This window comes from Canis aureus, chromosome 16 (assembly GCF_053574225.1).
Source record: "Canis aureus isolate CA01 chromosome 16, VMU_Caureus_v.1.0, whole genome shotgun sequence".
Taxonomy (NCBI): Eukaryota; Metazoa; Chordata; class Mammalia; order Carnivora; family Canidae; genus Canis; species Canis aureus.
Window position 1 is genome coordinate 49,515,419 of NC_135626.1, and position 15,767 is coordinate 49,531,185.

Genomic DNA, 15,767 nt, shown 5'->3' on the forward strand with positions numbered 1-15,767 from the left:
AGGGATCCCTGAATAGACTTCTTTTCCAAAAAAGACATACATATGGCTAACAGGTACATGAAAAGGTCCTCAACATCACTCATCATGAGGGAATGTGTATCACCCTTACTGACAATAAGATATCACCTCAACCCTTGTTAGAATGGCTTGTATCTAAAATGTAAGAATTAAGTGTTGGTCAGGATGTGGAGAAAAGGGAATCCCTGTGCACTGTTGATGGGAATGTAAATTGCTGCAGTCACTATGGAAAACAGTATGGAGGTTCCTCAAAAAATTAAAAATAGAACCACTCTATGATCCAGCAATTCCACCTCTGGGTATTTATCCAAAACACGAACTCGTGGCAGCATTATTTATAATAATAGCTGAGACATGGAGGCAAATTCGATGTCTATTGATGGATGAAAATGTGAGATCTATATATGTATATTTATGTCAGAGAAAGAAATAATTTATGATCTCATACATATGTGGATCTAAAAGCAAAACAAAATACATAGATACAGAGAATATTCAGAGAACTGGCAGTTGCCAGAAGTGGGGGTGGAGGGTGGGAGGGACACCATGGGTGAAGGGAGTCAAAAAAGCATAAACTTCCAGCTATAAAATAAGTACTGAGGATGTAATGTACAGTATGGTGACTACAACTAATAATACTGCATATTTGAGGGCCGCCCGGCTGGCTCAGTCAGAAGAGCACTGAGTCTTGAACTTGAGCCAGGGAGGGGGTCATGAATTTGAGCCCCACGTTGGGTGCAGAGATTAATAAATAAAATAAAGAAACTTAAAAAAAAAACATACTGTATATTTGAAAGCTAAGAGAATAGATCTTAAAAGTTCTCATCACAAGAGGAAAAAAATTTAACTCCCTGTGGGTGATGGATGTTAATTAGACTTATTGTGATCATTTTGCAATACATACAAATATTGAATCATTATGTTGTACACATGAAGCGAACGTCATGTGATATGTCAATTAAAAAAAAAATACGTGTAGAAATCACTGAAAGTGCTTCGCTGGCCAAAAAAGCAGGCTGTGTAAGACCTCAGGTGACCCTACTGAGGAGGTCCAGCAGACGCCTCATGAACCGCGCCGTTTAATAACTGTGTGACTTGAAATATTTTGGTCATAAATTTAGGCCACCCCAATCAGAGCCAAAGCTCTTGAAAGCATTGTCTCTACTTCTTACCTCTCATTTGCGCAATTCACTGCAATCTGTCTTCAGTGCTCTCACCAAGGTTATAAATAACCTGCTCCTTGCAGCACGCTCCTCCCGGCATCTATGAAACCGCACCCACCTGGTTTTCCTCCTGCCTCTCTGGCGGCTTTGCAGTTTCTCTTCCGCCCCACGTTTAGGTTGGAGTGTTCCTCAGCTTCCCACCCCGGGTTCTCCTCCTCTTTCCACTTGTCACTGAATGCTAGGGGTGCCCAAATCTTTACTTCTCTAGCCAGCTCCAGAGCCCCGTGTCTAACTGGTGGCTTGACACCCCCATTTGCTGCACCCCCACCACCTCAGACTCGGCATGGCTTTCTCACAGAGAGAAATATCTCCAGAATTGTCTAAGGGTTACGTTGGCGGAGACCAGGCACCAGAGCCCAGTGAGCTGCTCCAGTCAGGAACCTGGCCGGCTTCCCCCACATTCCTTCTCCTGTGCTGTCCATAGTCATCAAGCCCTGATGGTCTTCTCCCCTGAGTAGCCCTCAGATCCATCGTGGTGAGAGTGTGGGAGGCCCTGGTGTGTGTGAGACTCTCTGGGTTCCAATCCCAGCTTTTCCATTTACCAGCTCTGTAACCTTAAGCAAGTTACTCCTGGTGCCCCGGTTTCCTTATTAGCACAATGGAAATAAGAGTGCTTGCCTCAAGCATGGGCCTGAAGATCAAATGAGTTAATGTGTGTAAATGTTGAGAAGAGTGCCCAGCACTTCAGGAGGCTCAGTAAATAGTAGCTCTGAGATCCTCCTCCTCCCCCTCTTTTTCTCCTCCACCCCCCCCTCCACTGTTGCTACCAAGAGTTGTCACTGTCTTATCTGGATTATGGTAATATATTCCCAATGTCTTTCTTTTTTTTTTTAATTTTTATTTATTTATGACAGTCAGAGAGAGAGAGAGAGGCAGAGACACAGGCAGAGGGAGAAGCAGGCTCCATGCACTGGGAGCCCGACATGGGATTCGATCCTGGGTCTTCAGGATCACTCCCTGGGCTAAAGGCAGGCGCTAAACCATTGTGCCACCCAGGGATCCCTCCCAATGTCTTTCTACTTATTTTTATTCTACCCCCACATTCATTCTCTACACTAGAGCTGGAGGGTCCCTTGAAAATGCAACTCTAGGGGCACCTGGCTGGCTCAATGGGGAGAGCAGTGTGTGACTCTTGACCTTGGGGTTGTGAGCTGGAGCCCCATGTTGGGTGTGGAGATTACTCACAAATAAAATCTTTTAAAAAATAAAATGAAATGCAAATCTAAGCATTTACTCCCCGGGTTGGAACCTTCCGGTAGCAGTTATATGGTCTTCCAATCATAAGCTTCCAGGCTCCAAGTGAACTGGCCCCTGTCTACCCGACAGCCTTCTCTTGCTGTTTTACCCTCTCTCTGTCAACTGTGCTGGCTGTCCTGGTCCTCAGCCACACCTGCCCCTTGTTGCCCCGAAGCTCCTGCACCTGCTGTCCTTTCTGAGACACTCTCCATCCCACTTCTTGCCTGGCTCCTTAGCAAGCCCAGTGTCGTTTCCTAAGGAAAACCTTGTCCCCCTAGACTGTGTCATGCCCTCCCATAATAACCATCTCTCAAAGAAGCCCATGTTTCCACTCCATAGCACTTATCACAATTAGGATTCTCTTGTCCATGCTCAAACAGTTGGGATTTGAACCCAGAGAGTCTCACACCAGGGCCCACACTCTCACCACGATGAATTAGAGGGCTACTCAAGGGGAGAAGATCATCAGGGCTGGGGATTCTGAGGATGGTGTGGGAGAGGCGAATGTGGGGGAAGCCAGCCAGGTTCTGGGGCTTGATCAGCTCGCTGGGCAGGGTGAACATTCCCCTCAGACAATTCTGGTGGAGTTTGAAGGGGCTGAGGTGCAGGGATGTCCACTGTCAGCCCTCCCCACCCCACCCCCTGCTGTAAGCAACACAAAAGCAGGGGTGCATTCCTCCTGCCAACTGCTATATCCCAGCACCCAGCAGAGCACTTCAGTTGGAATGGAGACCCAACGACTGTTGAATAAGTGGATTTAAGTGACCAGGGGCTCATAGTCATTGCTAATCTAGCTTGGTTCTTGGGTTTTCCTTTTTGCCAAGTCACAGAACTGCTTCTGCATCAGGCATCTGTCAATCTACCCCCCTATGAATAACCAGGACGGGGTCCCTGGAGCCAGCTGACAAGTGCAGCTGCATTATTTATGCCCAGAACAGGAGGGCTGTGAGGGCATCCACACCTGTACAAAGGGTCTTTGCTTTCTGAAAGGGGCATCCGTGCCTTTCAAACAATGGAAAGTAGATTAATAAGAGAATAAAAGCAATTATACTAAGACGAATCCAAATACGCAAGGCAACAAAGGATTATGTCACAGCACATTTATTATCTTTTATATGCAGGTTGGGGATTAAGAATCATGTTGCATGAAGCAAAGGAGAGGCAGAAGTTCGTGAGTAAGGTTCAGTATCTGCGGGACATGCAGCATAAGGTGGACTCTGAATATCAGGTAACTGCAAAAAACTGGAATTGTCTTCCACCTCCGCTTACAGTATTATGAGAGAATTCAGGATACAGTATCAGCAAAGGATAAGCAGTAATCACTTTCTAAAATCCAAAACCCATCACTTCCTAGATGTGTGACCAAGAGGTAAAGCCACTTTACCTCTCTGGGCTTCCTCATCTTTACAATAGGATTAATAACAGTACCTGTCTTGGGGCGCTTGGGTGGCTCAGTCAGTTAAGCATCTGACTCTTGATATCAGCTCAGGTCATAATCTCAGGGTTGTGAGATCAAGCCCTGCATTAGGGCTCTGTGCTGGGCATGGAGTCTACCTGGGATTCTCTCTCTCCCTATCCCTTTGCCCTTCCCACCCTCTCTAAAAAAAATAATTAATAATAATAATAATAGTACCCACTTCATAATATTGTCACAAAAAATAACTTAAAAATTACTTAAAAAGTAGTAAGCACAGAGCTTGGCACACAAATCTTGTCAATGAATGACATTAAGTCTTAAAAATTTGATAAACCATATATCCAGAAAAAAAACATTAAAGAGTTAATGGGGTCAACCTAGTATTTATAAAATAATATGCCTTTCCACTGCCACCTCACCAGAAGAAAGGTGGTTAACACATTCTCCAATAAGCTAACTATTCGTCACCTTAGTTACAGTGTTTACGTGCAAAAACAAAACAGACAAGGAGCCTGAGGAGTCATGATGTAATTACCCAGAGCTGGCATAGGACAACCTTGCCAGACTGGGCGTGAGATTCTGGGAGCAGTCAGAAAGCGTCGCTCAGTCTGCGGGCCAGAGGTCGACCCTTGCCAATCAAGGAGGCATGTCCTCAGCTTCAGCTGCGGATTGAAAAGTATTCCTTCCCCAAGGAAAACACAGAACTGTCATCAGATTTTTCTCCTTCTTAGCAATTTCAAATATAACCAAACCTCCTGGGTCACCAAGGAAACCATACCTATCTCAGTAACCTGATTTCACCTGTATAACACAGCTTAGCTTTGGAGCTGGAAACAGAGTCAGCAATTTCCTCCCACAACTTGCCAACCCACATACAAGACTGTTAAATTGAGGGAATTTCTGTAAAATGAATAAGTGCGTAAACATCTGAACTGGTCACATTGGGAATCCATCTGCTTTTCACCAAGATGCCTCTGCCGCCTGACGCTCCTTTGGAAATACTTGTTTGAAATTGTCTCCAGAACAGACACATAAGAAAATCAATCTTATTATTTGATGGTCTCTGCTGAAGAAAATCACACAACTGTGTGTCCTGAAGTCACAGGCTTTATTTTTCTAATTTCACTGGACTTTCAACACTGTCCTTATTAATAAGGATACTTTCAACACTATCTTTATAAATAACAATACTTATCACGTGCCTACGATGTCCTAAATGAAGTCCCTTTTCTCCCAGAGTTCTTTTTCTGGGATTGAGAAACAATACACACAAGTAAATAATATGTAACATAGTTTCAATTACTGATAAATACAAGGAGGCAAATAAACAGAGGTAATGGGCAGGGGATGATGCTCCTTTACACAGGCAGGGAAGCCTCTTTCGGGAAGTAACATTTGGTTGGGGAGGTAAAAGATGGGAAAGAGCTGGCCAGAGCATCCTGAGCAGAAGGAAAGCAAGTGCAAAGGCCTTGAGGCAAGAACTAACTTGGAGCCCTAGAAAAAAACAAAAGAAGGCCAGAGGGGCTGAAACACACTGATCAAGGGAGAATGTGGTGTATGATAAGGTAGGGGAGGTAAATGTGTGGAATCTCTCAGGACAAAGCTTAGTGTTTGGAGTTTGTTCTTATCTCAGGGAGAATAATGGATAATTTGAAGCAGGGAGTGGCATGATGTGATTTACAGCGTTTAAAGATCCCTCTTGCTGCCTATGGGGAAAAGACCGAAAGGGGCTAGAGAGGCAGCAGAAAAGCTTAGTAAGGAAACTCTGATGTAAATTTAGGAGAGAAATTATGGTGGCTTGGACCCAGGCGGTAGGAGTGGAGGGTGGTGAGTAGTGGCCCAACCCAGGAAACAGAAGCAGAACTGACATCACGCTGAATTATGGAGAGGCGGAGTGAGGGAGAGAAAGGAGCGAAGGTTGACTCACATGAACGTGTTTACTTGTCCATCAACTCCCTCTGTTATCATCAGTTTTAAAGTTTCCTACTTTTTTCAGACCTGTAGTCCCCATACTCTCAACAAAGAACTTCCCTTCCTGTTTTACACACACAGGAAACAAAGCAAAGGACCCAAGGCCATCAGGTGGGAAGCCTCACCACCCCTCCCCCATTCCCAGGCTACACACCTATCCCTCCCTCAGGTCCTCAGGGTGAAGCCACTATCTCCTGGCCTGAGCTCTGGGCCCACACCCCGCTGTACCCAGCCCCTCTCCATCCAGGGACTTTTTGTCTGTATCTTTGACATTTCCTTCCTTCTAATTGGCTCAGCCTGCAAACATGCTCAAGCCCCGCCTATACTGAGAACAAAAGAACAAAGCTGCAGGACACGCGGTCCTTCTCTAGCCACAGCCCTGGCACTGTCCCCAAGATGTCCCCAAACTGCTACATTTCTATCTCCACTCCTCCTCCCCCCCTTCATTCCTAATCCAATGCAGCCTGTCACCTCCCCTCCCCTGAAGCTGTTCTCACTAAGGTCAGAGGCCAAATTCAAGTGACAACTTTTTAGTCTGTCTTCTGAAGCTTCATTTACATTTGACACTATTACTCCTTCCTTCTCAAAATACTACTTCTTTGGCTTTCTGACTTCACACTTTGCTGATTTTCCTTCTGTTTGTCTCCCATTCTTCTCCATGCCCTACAAATGTTAACACACCGCCCCCCATCCTACCCTGCCACCGGTTTTCATCAGCCCAGTTTCCCTCTAACTCACAAGGGTCTCTGTGACCCATCTCCTCCCACCCGTGGTCCTGAGTTTCCCCAGAGTGTCTCGATCACGTGCACACCTGTTTGTCGGACATTTCCATCTGGATGTCACAGAGGCACCTCAGCAGGTCCACCCTCTGCTGCCCTCCTCTGTATGTAAGCCTTCCCCAACTCCTTTCTCTCCCTCACCATCCACATCCTACCTGTAACCAAATCCTGCCACCATTACCTAAAAGTCCATGAACTGTGCCTGCCTTTTCATCCCACTGCGACCACTCTGGTTTCCATCTCCACAGTTTCTCTCCAAGATTATTACCATGTCCCTATTATCAGTCCCCTTGCCTCCAACCTTGGCATCTTTCAGATTGCTTTTTTTGAAATCTATCTAAAATGTGAATTTGATGATGCAGTTGGAATGTATGACACCCTTGAGTTGTTTCCCTTCACTTAAAGGCAGGTCCAAGACCTGAGAACCACAGCCAGACCAGCCTAAATCTTCACCACTTCTCTGACCATCTCTTTCCCCCTTCTTTACTCTCTTGACAAGGGAGGTAAAGACCAGTTTTCATTGAGAACTAAATGGAACCTCTGTGCTCCCACCACACCCTTCTTTTAAAAACCACTTTATTGAGGTATAGTTCATATATCATAAAATTCACTTGTTTTAAGTGTAGAATTAATGACTTACAGTAAATTTACCAAATTTGCAGCCATCCCCATCATCCAGCTTTAGAAGATTTCCATCAGTCCATTACCAAAGCGCCCTTTTATCCCTCTTTCACATTGCTTAGGAAATTGTATTGAAATTGTCTTCTGGGTGACTTCCTCTCAATCTGGACCACAGCTTCTTACTCTTCTATGTTGAACCGAATGCCTGTCATTGATGTGAGCCCGCATTACCTAACCTGACCACCAACTCTGTTTATCAGTCTTAGATTCAGCTGACTTGTAACTATTTCTCAAGGTCAAGTCCACCCTCATTGAGCATTTCCAAAACCACTCACCACAAAGTCTGCAAAAAATAAATATGGCTGTCTTTAATATGTTCTGAGTATTGTTGAATTAAATATATAGCAACCCACAGAAACGACTTTGAAGGGAACAGTGGTGAGCTATTTGTATGATTTAGTCTCTCCCCTGTCTTGTTCCAGAAAGGATTTAAAGTAGGGGTTTAAGAATCAATTGCATGACCTTAATAACCCCTCAATAATTTGGTCCATATATGACCTGTGTGTGTCTAGATAATTTACTAAGGTAGACTTTGTATCAGGTCGATACTGAAACCCTGGGTCAAGGAATCCCAGCCTTCACACAGTGCAGCAACCTTCCTGGATACTAGGGATTCCCCATTTCAGGGTGTACAAATAATGTAAGACCTAATAACTAGATATGACTCCTAAATCATATATATTTGCCATAGATTCCTTCCTGTGCTTTACTCGCCTTTAATGAACTGGCTCAAATTGAAGCCCTTACAAACCTCCTGTGTACACTACTCCTGTTACATCCCAAAATACGCTACGGGTTGGTGCATACCAAATTAGCAGTGCCTTTACAGGTCTGTGTGCTGGCAAGAGGAGAGGTGGCTTAAACCCACCCTGAGTTATTTTGATGCTGCTCCTTTCAGTGGTTGGGTGGGACCCTTTTGAAAAAACAAGAGGAAATAAACATCTATTTGGCATATTACATGCTATTTCAGAATCTGGTAGCTAGTACATAATTACATGCCATCTCAGGATTTGGCTCTATTTCTTCAAGGGTGTTCATGCTGCGAAGATTTTTTTTTCCTTCCTTGTTTTGGTCAAACGTGTTTATGTAACTTGAGGCAGAATTTAGCCATTAATGTCTACTGAAAGCTGGAGAGAAAGCTTACACTTGGCATTTCAGAATGATATTCTGTAATCTATCAAATGTGTTCGGATGGGTTTCATTTCCTGTCATTTACTCATCTCGATCTTTCAAGTACCGAGCAAACAACTGAACGTGACGCTATAAACTTGTTCAAAGACATGATAGGAGACTATGCCCAGTGGCGGAGGATGGCAGATTGAGGGAGTAGAGAAAATTCAGCTTCCCCTGCCGCAGGAGCCAGAGGGGAGGGTTCTCTGCCCTGCTCACCTCTGACGTATGTGCTTCTGTAATAGAACAGGAAAAGAAACTCATTTGAGGAGAATATCATGTCAGATGGTTTTTACGCCTCTGATTTCTTACCTCCTCCAAACTTATGAACTTGAAGAATGCCACCAATGATCATCCAATCCCCAGACTCGGGGTTATGCACGTTTGAATTTAAGAACAGCAGCAAAGTACCAACCGAAGCAGTGGCAACTCACACTTCTCTCCATGCTTGGGGACTTGGAGCAACAATAACCTCAGCAGAGGCCACCGCACTGGAGAGGTAGAGACGGTCATGGCCATGGGACTGTGAGGCTGGAAAGCATTCCTGTGGCCCTTGGCTTCCTAAGGCACCAGGAGGCTGGAGGAGGACCAGAAGGCGGGACTGGTAGTTGAATACACAGAAGAAACTGAGCCCCCCCTCCCACAATCATCCCCCTCCGCTCCCCCCACCCCCCCGCTACCTCCCCCCTCCCACTCAGAAAGCTGTAACACTGAAGAAAAAGTGGTGGTTTTCGAGGCACCCCAACTGACCCTGAGCAGGATCTCCTCAGTTGTCTGGTGGGGTGGAGGGAAACTGCAGGCTTAGGAAACAAACCTCTGCCTCCAGGGCACAAAAACCAGGGATGAAACTTCAGGCCTGGACAGAAAGAGTCTTCTTCCCTGATCAGAGTCACATGATTTGGCAAAGGCTGGCTTTAGAAAGAGACGTAGACCAAGCAATGGGATCAGAAACAACAATTAAAGCCTAATAATGATAATGATGATGATGACGCTGATGACGGTGGTGATGAGTGCCTTTCCCTGAACCTGGCCAGGAGCCGGTCACCCTGCTGAGCATCCTGCCAACAGGGCCTCCAGACTCTGGCTGGCTGGCGGCACAGGGCATCTCCCTCTTAGAGATGAGGGAAGCAAGAACCAATGGAGTTAGTTAGCCTGCCTGCCCAAGGTCACGTTGCGAGAAAGTGGCAGAGCTGGGGTTTGTCATGTTTACCCGTACTGAGTTACAGTGAGTCACAAGACCCACGTTATCCCCCACAGGCATATATGCACATTCTGTGTTCTGCCCCCACTCCAGTAGCTTGTGCTCTGGGGAGGCAGCCTCACTGGGCCATCCAGAGGGTTGGGCTGGGGCGGGGGCCCTAGGGGCTGGTGGCAGAGGAGGAGTGAAGGAGAAAGCCCACCTCCACCCAGCTCAAGGAGGAAATAAGGGGTTACCTGAAGCCTTCGATTTTAAGACTGTCCTCAGCCAGTTCTCTCACATGAAGAGAAACTTATTTATAGCAATTTAGCTCCAGACGTGTGGAATTGAAAGGGGAATATTTTTAAAGTTCCAGAGGAAGGGGAGCTCCGGGATATCATGAGTTACAAATCAGTTCCTCCTCCTCACCCTATGGATTTCACACTCTGCTCTGTCACTCCAGGACCCCCAAAGTAGAACCGACACCAGCATCAAAAATAGAAAAAAAAAATCATTCACGTTTACAAACAACCAGAAAACTAGCCCCTAGGACAGTTACTTACGGTTGGGTTCTTGCTATTTCTGGGACTGGAAGTCTGGACTTGCTTCTGTCCCTGTGTTCCTTCAACTCGGCAAAGCTATAACTTCAAGAGGACTAATGTTTGATTTACACAGAGAGGTTGTTTGGCTGTATTAAGATAAAAATTACCTACCCTGACACTCGTTTGTTCTCCGGCTCCTCTATGAGAAGAGGCATAAGGAACCAGAGGGGAAAAATTTTTTTCGACATTGCAAACCATTCTACTCCTCCTCCCCTTTTGGTAAAGAAATATTTAAGTTGCATGCATTCTTGGAGAGAATTTTCAAAAAACACTCAACCCACAAGAATTCTGTTCATCCCACAAAATCTGCCTTGGTCTTGCGTGCATTTGCTAACACTGTCCTCCACTTTTAGCCTATCAGCATTTGCTTCTTGTGCCTTTAATCCCAGTCGGTTAGGATAACACAGACATCTGCCGCTTCAGGAAACAGCACTCTGAGCCAGAGCTCCTCCCAAACGGGCTCTGATCTGAAGTCATTGGAAAAGAAGAGGCCCATCTTTACTTGAATGTCATTCAACTCTCTGCTAACTCTCTTCGAGTTTACCTTGGTTTATTACTCCGTGTTTGTTTAACTTACTTATCACAGTTACTGTCCAGTATTTTGGGAGGGTTTCTTGCTCAAATTATTTATTAAAACAAACACTGCCGGGGCACCTGGGTAGCTCAGTTGGTTGAGTGTCCGACTCTTGATTTCAGCTCAGGTCATGATCTCAGTGTCTTGGAATCGAGCCCCCTGTTTGCTCCGTGCTCAATGAGGAGTCAGCTTGAGTCAGCTCAATGAGGAGTCAGCCCCTTACCACGCTCTCTAAATTAATTAATTTGAAAAAAACAAAAAAAAAAAAAGCCACTGCCCAGGATTTATTAAAATGGCTTGCCATCTATATTAGCATAGTTTTTGAAAATAAGATTAACCGGGGGGGGGGGGGGGGTGCCTGGGTGACTCAGTCATTAAGTGTCTACCCTTGCCCAGGTCATTGATCCTGGAATCCTGGGATCGAGCCCCACATCAGGATCCCAGTTTACCTGGGAGCCTGCTTCTCCCTCTCCCTCTGCAGCTCCCCTTGCTTGTGTGCGCTGTCAAATAAGTAAATAAAATCTTTAAAAAAATAAAATAAGATTAACAGTGAGACAGGAAAATAAGGGAGGGGGGCAACCATTTTGGAGTGCTCTCCCTTTCCAAAGAAGGCAGAGTGGAATGGTACACTTTTTTCTCCAGGATTCCACTTGCCGCAGGTACCACCTGGCCACAAAGCATGAGCCCTGTGGCCAGTGCCTCACCAGCAATTCACTTGTGAAGCACAGTGTAACCAAACCGCTGTTCCCAATTCCAAGTGGTTAATGTTTTGTTAATATCAGGTCATTTCTATTTTTAACCATGTAGCATAATATTAGGCTTTCCCAGAGGCGTGAAATTCTGGCAAGTCCTTCCACATCAAGGAAGGAGATGCATTTTCTAACAAAGGGGGAAAATGCGGAAGGAATCTTTCCTTTCTCAACCCAGCCAGGAAGGGGAGATGTCAGGCCCTGTTTAGAAACAGTATTGTTGGTCTTTACACTGCGTTTCTTTATCATGACAGCGAATAATTTGGCTCTAGCAGCACAAAGGTGAATTCGGGCACTGAATCTATAGAAATTCTCCAAGAAGTTTTACTATTTTAAACTATTTAAAATACCAGTTGACACCTCCAATAGCACATGATGTCCTTGGGGTGGTTTTTTTTTTTTGGTCCTGATTCTGGAAGAAAAAAATATTGGTGATAGATTTTCTCTTAATTTTGTTTTTTTTAAATGGAAATTTTTTTTGTCAGTTATTTTAATTTTTTTATTTTGCATTTGGGGACTGATATTTCCCTCTGAAACAATAATGCAATTCAGCTAGCATTAAATGCTAGATGCTGGGGGATTCAAAAGATAAGAGGTGGTCCTTACCCTGAGGGTTCTCACTGATCAGCAGGAGACACAGGCTCAAAACAAAACAACTAAATACAACAGTAAAAAAAAAATTTTTTTGCATAATTCAAGCTGTGTATGTATAAAGGAGCAATTAATTTGGCCTGGGGAAGAGGAGCTAGGCAAGGAAAGACTCCACATGAGCTGGATCTGAGTTGATCTGCAGGATTTGCCATCCTGTGAGCATCCCATGAAAGGCATTCGTGGAAGGAAGCGCACATGCTAAAGCTCTTGTGTGCATGGAGGAAATGTCTTACCCTGTAACCAGGTGTGATCCAAGAACCCCTTGTAGAGCGGCAGTAGGATGAGGGGAGCTCTGAAGCGCATTAATACAGAAGAGGAAGTTAATATCCTGTATCGTCAGGTACTTCCTGTCCCAAGAAGGCAATTGTTGGGGAAATACTTGTCAAAACACCTCTTGGTTTGTTATTTTAATTTATTAAAGCACTGACTACTATTTTTGACCTAGCATTTTGGGCAGAGGGAAGAGAGAATGATGCCAGGCTGGGCGTCTTCACACTTAGTAAAGGTGTCAGTGAGCCCTTGGAGATGGACCTTATGCATTTCATGTTCCTCATGATAGGAATTAAGCAAAAATTATCAAAGACTAAAGTTACTGTAGACCTAAGCCAAAGAAACATTTGTTTTTATTTTGCAGGCTTGTCTGAGACGACAAGAATACAGAAAAGACCCAAATGAGAAGAAACGAGATCAATTTTGGGGACAAGAGACAAATTTGGAGAGATCCCGGTTTTTAAGTGGGTCATCTTCCAAACAGGTACTTAGAACTCTGGGAGATATCCTGCTGCTGCTGCTGGCGTATGTGTGGTTGAATTGTGAAAAAGCCAACTCAAAAAGGTGTTGGAGAATCCTAAAGGTCAGGGCAGGGAGATGCAGGGGCAAGAGCTCCCATCCTGACTACTGTCTGAGTCGCTCCTCTGCTGTGTGACTGTCCCCTTTCACCCAGTTGGGCCCAGGAATCTTCTTTCCTCATGGGCCTAATGGAGATTGTCTCCAAGGCACCATCTAAATTAGAAATGCTACAGCTCTCTGATTTCAACAGTTGAGGCACTGGGCCTTCTAAAGCACAGCGTAATCTCTCTATACACCTGCATCTATACCTATCTGATCTGTCCATATAACCATAAGATAGATACAGATATAAAGGGACCCCTGAGTGGCTCAGCGGTTTAGTGCCTGCCTTCGGCCCAGGGCATCATCCTGGAGTCCCAGGAACGAGCCCCACATTGGGTTCCCCCGTATGGAGCCTGCTTCTCCCTCTGCCTGTGTCTCTGCCTCTCTCTCTGTGTCTCTCATGAATAAATAAATAAAATCTTAAAAAAAAAAAAAGATACAGATATAAAGATATATATATGTGGGGTAGCCCGGGTGGCTCAGTGGTTTAGCACCGCCTTCAGCCCAGGGCGTGATCCTGTAGACCCAGGATCGAGTCCCGCGTCGGGCTCCCTGCATGGAGCCTGCTTCTCCCTCTCCCTCTCCCTCTCCCTCTGCCTGTGTCTCTGCCTCTGTGTGTGTGTGTGTGTGTGTGTGTCTCATGAATAAATAAATTTTTAAAAAATAGATATATATGTGTATGGGCTTATAGCCTAACCCAGTGCATTACTTAGTCTGGTTTTTAAATAGAGTAAAATGGGGGCACCAGGGTGGCTCAGTTAGTTAAGCACCTGCCTTCAGCTCAGGTGATGATTCCAAAGTCCTAGGATTGAGCCCTGCATCAGGCTCCCTGTTCAATGAGGAGCCTGCTTCTCCCTCTCCTCCCTACTCGTGCTCTTTCTCAGTATCTCTGTTGGTATCTGTCACTCTCTCTCAAATAAATAAAACTTTTAAAAAATCATTAAAAAATAAAGTAAAATGTAAAAACTACATCCTCTAGTAACTAGAAATTGTTCAAATATTTCTGTCTGGATAAAAATAAAAATAATAAGATCAACATGATAGTGATATGATAATAGTTGTAGGTAACATAATCTGAGTGCTTACAATGTTCCAGCACTGTGCTAATAAGCGTTTTATCCATACTAGCTTATTTAATTCTCATAAATCTCTATGTATTTACCTCATTTTACAAATGAGAAACTGAGCCTTAGAAAAGATAAGAAATTTGATCCAAGACTTCACAGCCAGTGCGTGGTAGAGTCGGGGTTCCTTTCCAGGCAGTCTAACTGAGGGAGGGTGCCCACTGAACTCTATGATCATATTTCATGTTTAAGATCTTATCTGAGTAAGAATTTTACTTATCCTATGTAAGCACTAAGTACCACAAGCTGCATTCAACACCGTTTGTTAGCATGGTGAATTGATTTAAGATGAGTAATATGCCTTTTATGAATTCTTATTTAATATTTTATGCCTGCAATATACTCTAGAGGATGGACTCTCTCTTTCTGTCAGCAGCGTGGATCTCTAAGATAGATCCTGGATACTTGATATCCATCAAGTTCTCATTGGGATTTCTCCTTTAATCTGGGATGTTCACACCATGGTTATTTAATGTTCAAAGGATACCTTAAAAACATCAATGATTGATGTTTATGGATGCGGATGTATCCCTGGGTGAGATATATACTCCCTATTAAGAAACATAAAATCACATGATAAAATATTCCACCTCAAGTCTGAAAAGAAAAGACTATCTTACAAAACTGGCACCATCGAAAAGAACACATCGCCTGGATTGTTTCCTGTTAGTCAAAGACAAAATACAATGCCTGCTGCTGATTAAACTTAGGGAGTGAGATTAATCTGAAAATCAACACATTTTAGCATGAAGATAAATTCTCACGGTTTTTTTGCACATAGGAACAAAACCCAAGGACAGCCAAAAAAAAAAATATTACGTACGTCAAACAGTAGCATGCAGCAATCTCTCTAGACTGATAAATAAATGGGCAGCTGGGTTCTTCTGTTTTCACACAAAGACTCACGTGGCCATTTTGCACAGCAGTCCTTGCACATTTGGGATATTCTAAGACTTGAAATTTCATGCTCCTCTCCACAAACTTTGTTTGGGGGGACAGGCTGTTGACAGATTTCTGTAGTGTTCTTTATGCTATAAAAATTATTCATTCTTTAAATCATCATTGCAAAACACTTGGACCACATCTAAAAAAGGATACGGTTGCATAGATAAAAGTGATGATGAAATAAGGACAAAAATATGTGGTCGGAGGCATAAAACTGGCAATTTCTAAAGTATAAGAACAGGATTTTTCATGTTTGCACTCTGTCACCGTACCTCAGTCTGCCAGAGAACCCAAAACAACATCACTTACATAATCTCAAATTTTTCCTGGGTAATGCTATCCCAAGGGTCTGGGCCTTGGTTATACAAGTGCCTTCAAGGTCATATCTTCTCTATCAAGAGGAGTGACAAAAATCAGAATTTTCCACAGTGAAATTCACCTCTGTTTTGCTGTCTGTATCACAGATATTCCTTGGGGTGTACCGGAGGATTGTCTCTGGATACAAGAGCACAGGAAGGGCAAGGGAACAAAAATGTTACCAAATGCATCACTCATCAGC

The 15,767-nt window shown here is 44.2% G+C and overlaps 1 protein-coding gene and 1 long non-coding RNA gene across 9 annotated transcripts in view; one reads left to right on the forward strand and one right to left on the reverse strand.

Annotated features, from left to right (window-relative positions):
- MARCHF10 (membrane associated ring-CH-type finger 10) overlaps nt 1-15,767 on the forward strand; it is an 88,399-nt gene that overhangs the window by 4,431 nt on the left and 68,201 nt on the right. For all 8 annotated transcript variants that reach the window (XM_077853883.1, XM_077853886.1, XM_077853885.1 and 5 more), the window contains exons 2-3: nt 3,599-3,705; nt 12,883-13,002. In XM_077853883.1, the coding sequence (XP_077710009.1) occupies nt 3,616-3,705; nt 12,883-13,002 (210 nt within the window). In that variant the 5' untranslated portion in view covers nt 3,599-3,615. The remainder of the gene's footprint in view (nt 1-3,598; nt 3,706-12,882; nt 13,003-15,767) is intronic.
- Nucleotides 8,271-11,002, reverse strand: LOC144286858 (uncharacterized). Its single transcript, XR_013354782.1, has 2 exons — nt 9,246-11,002; nt 8,271-9,072 (listed from the first exon to the last, which is right to left on the reverse strand). It is a non-coding gene; the product is annotated as an uncharacterized LOC144286858 (long non-coding RNA).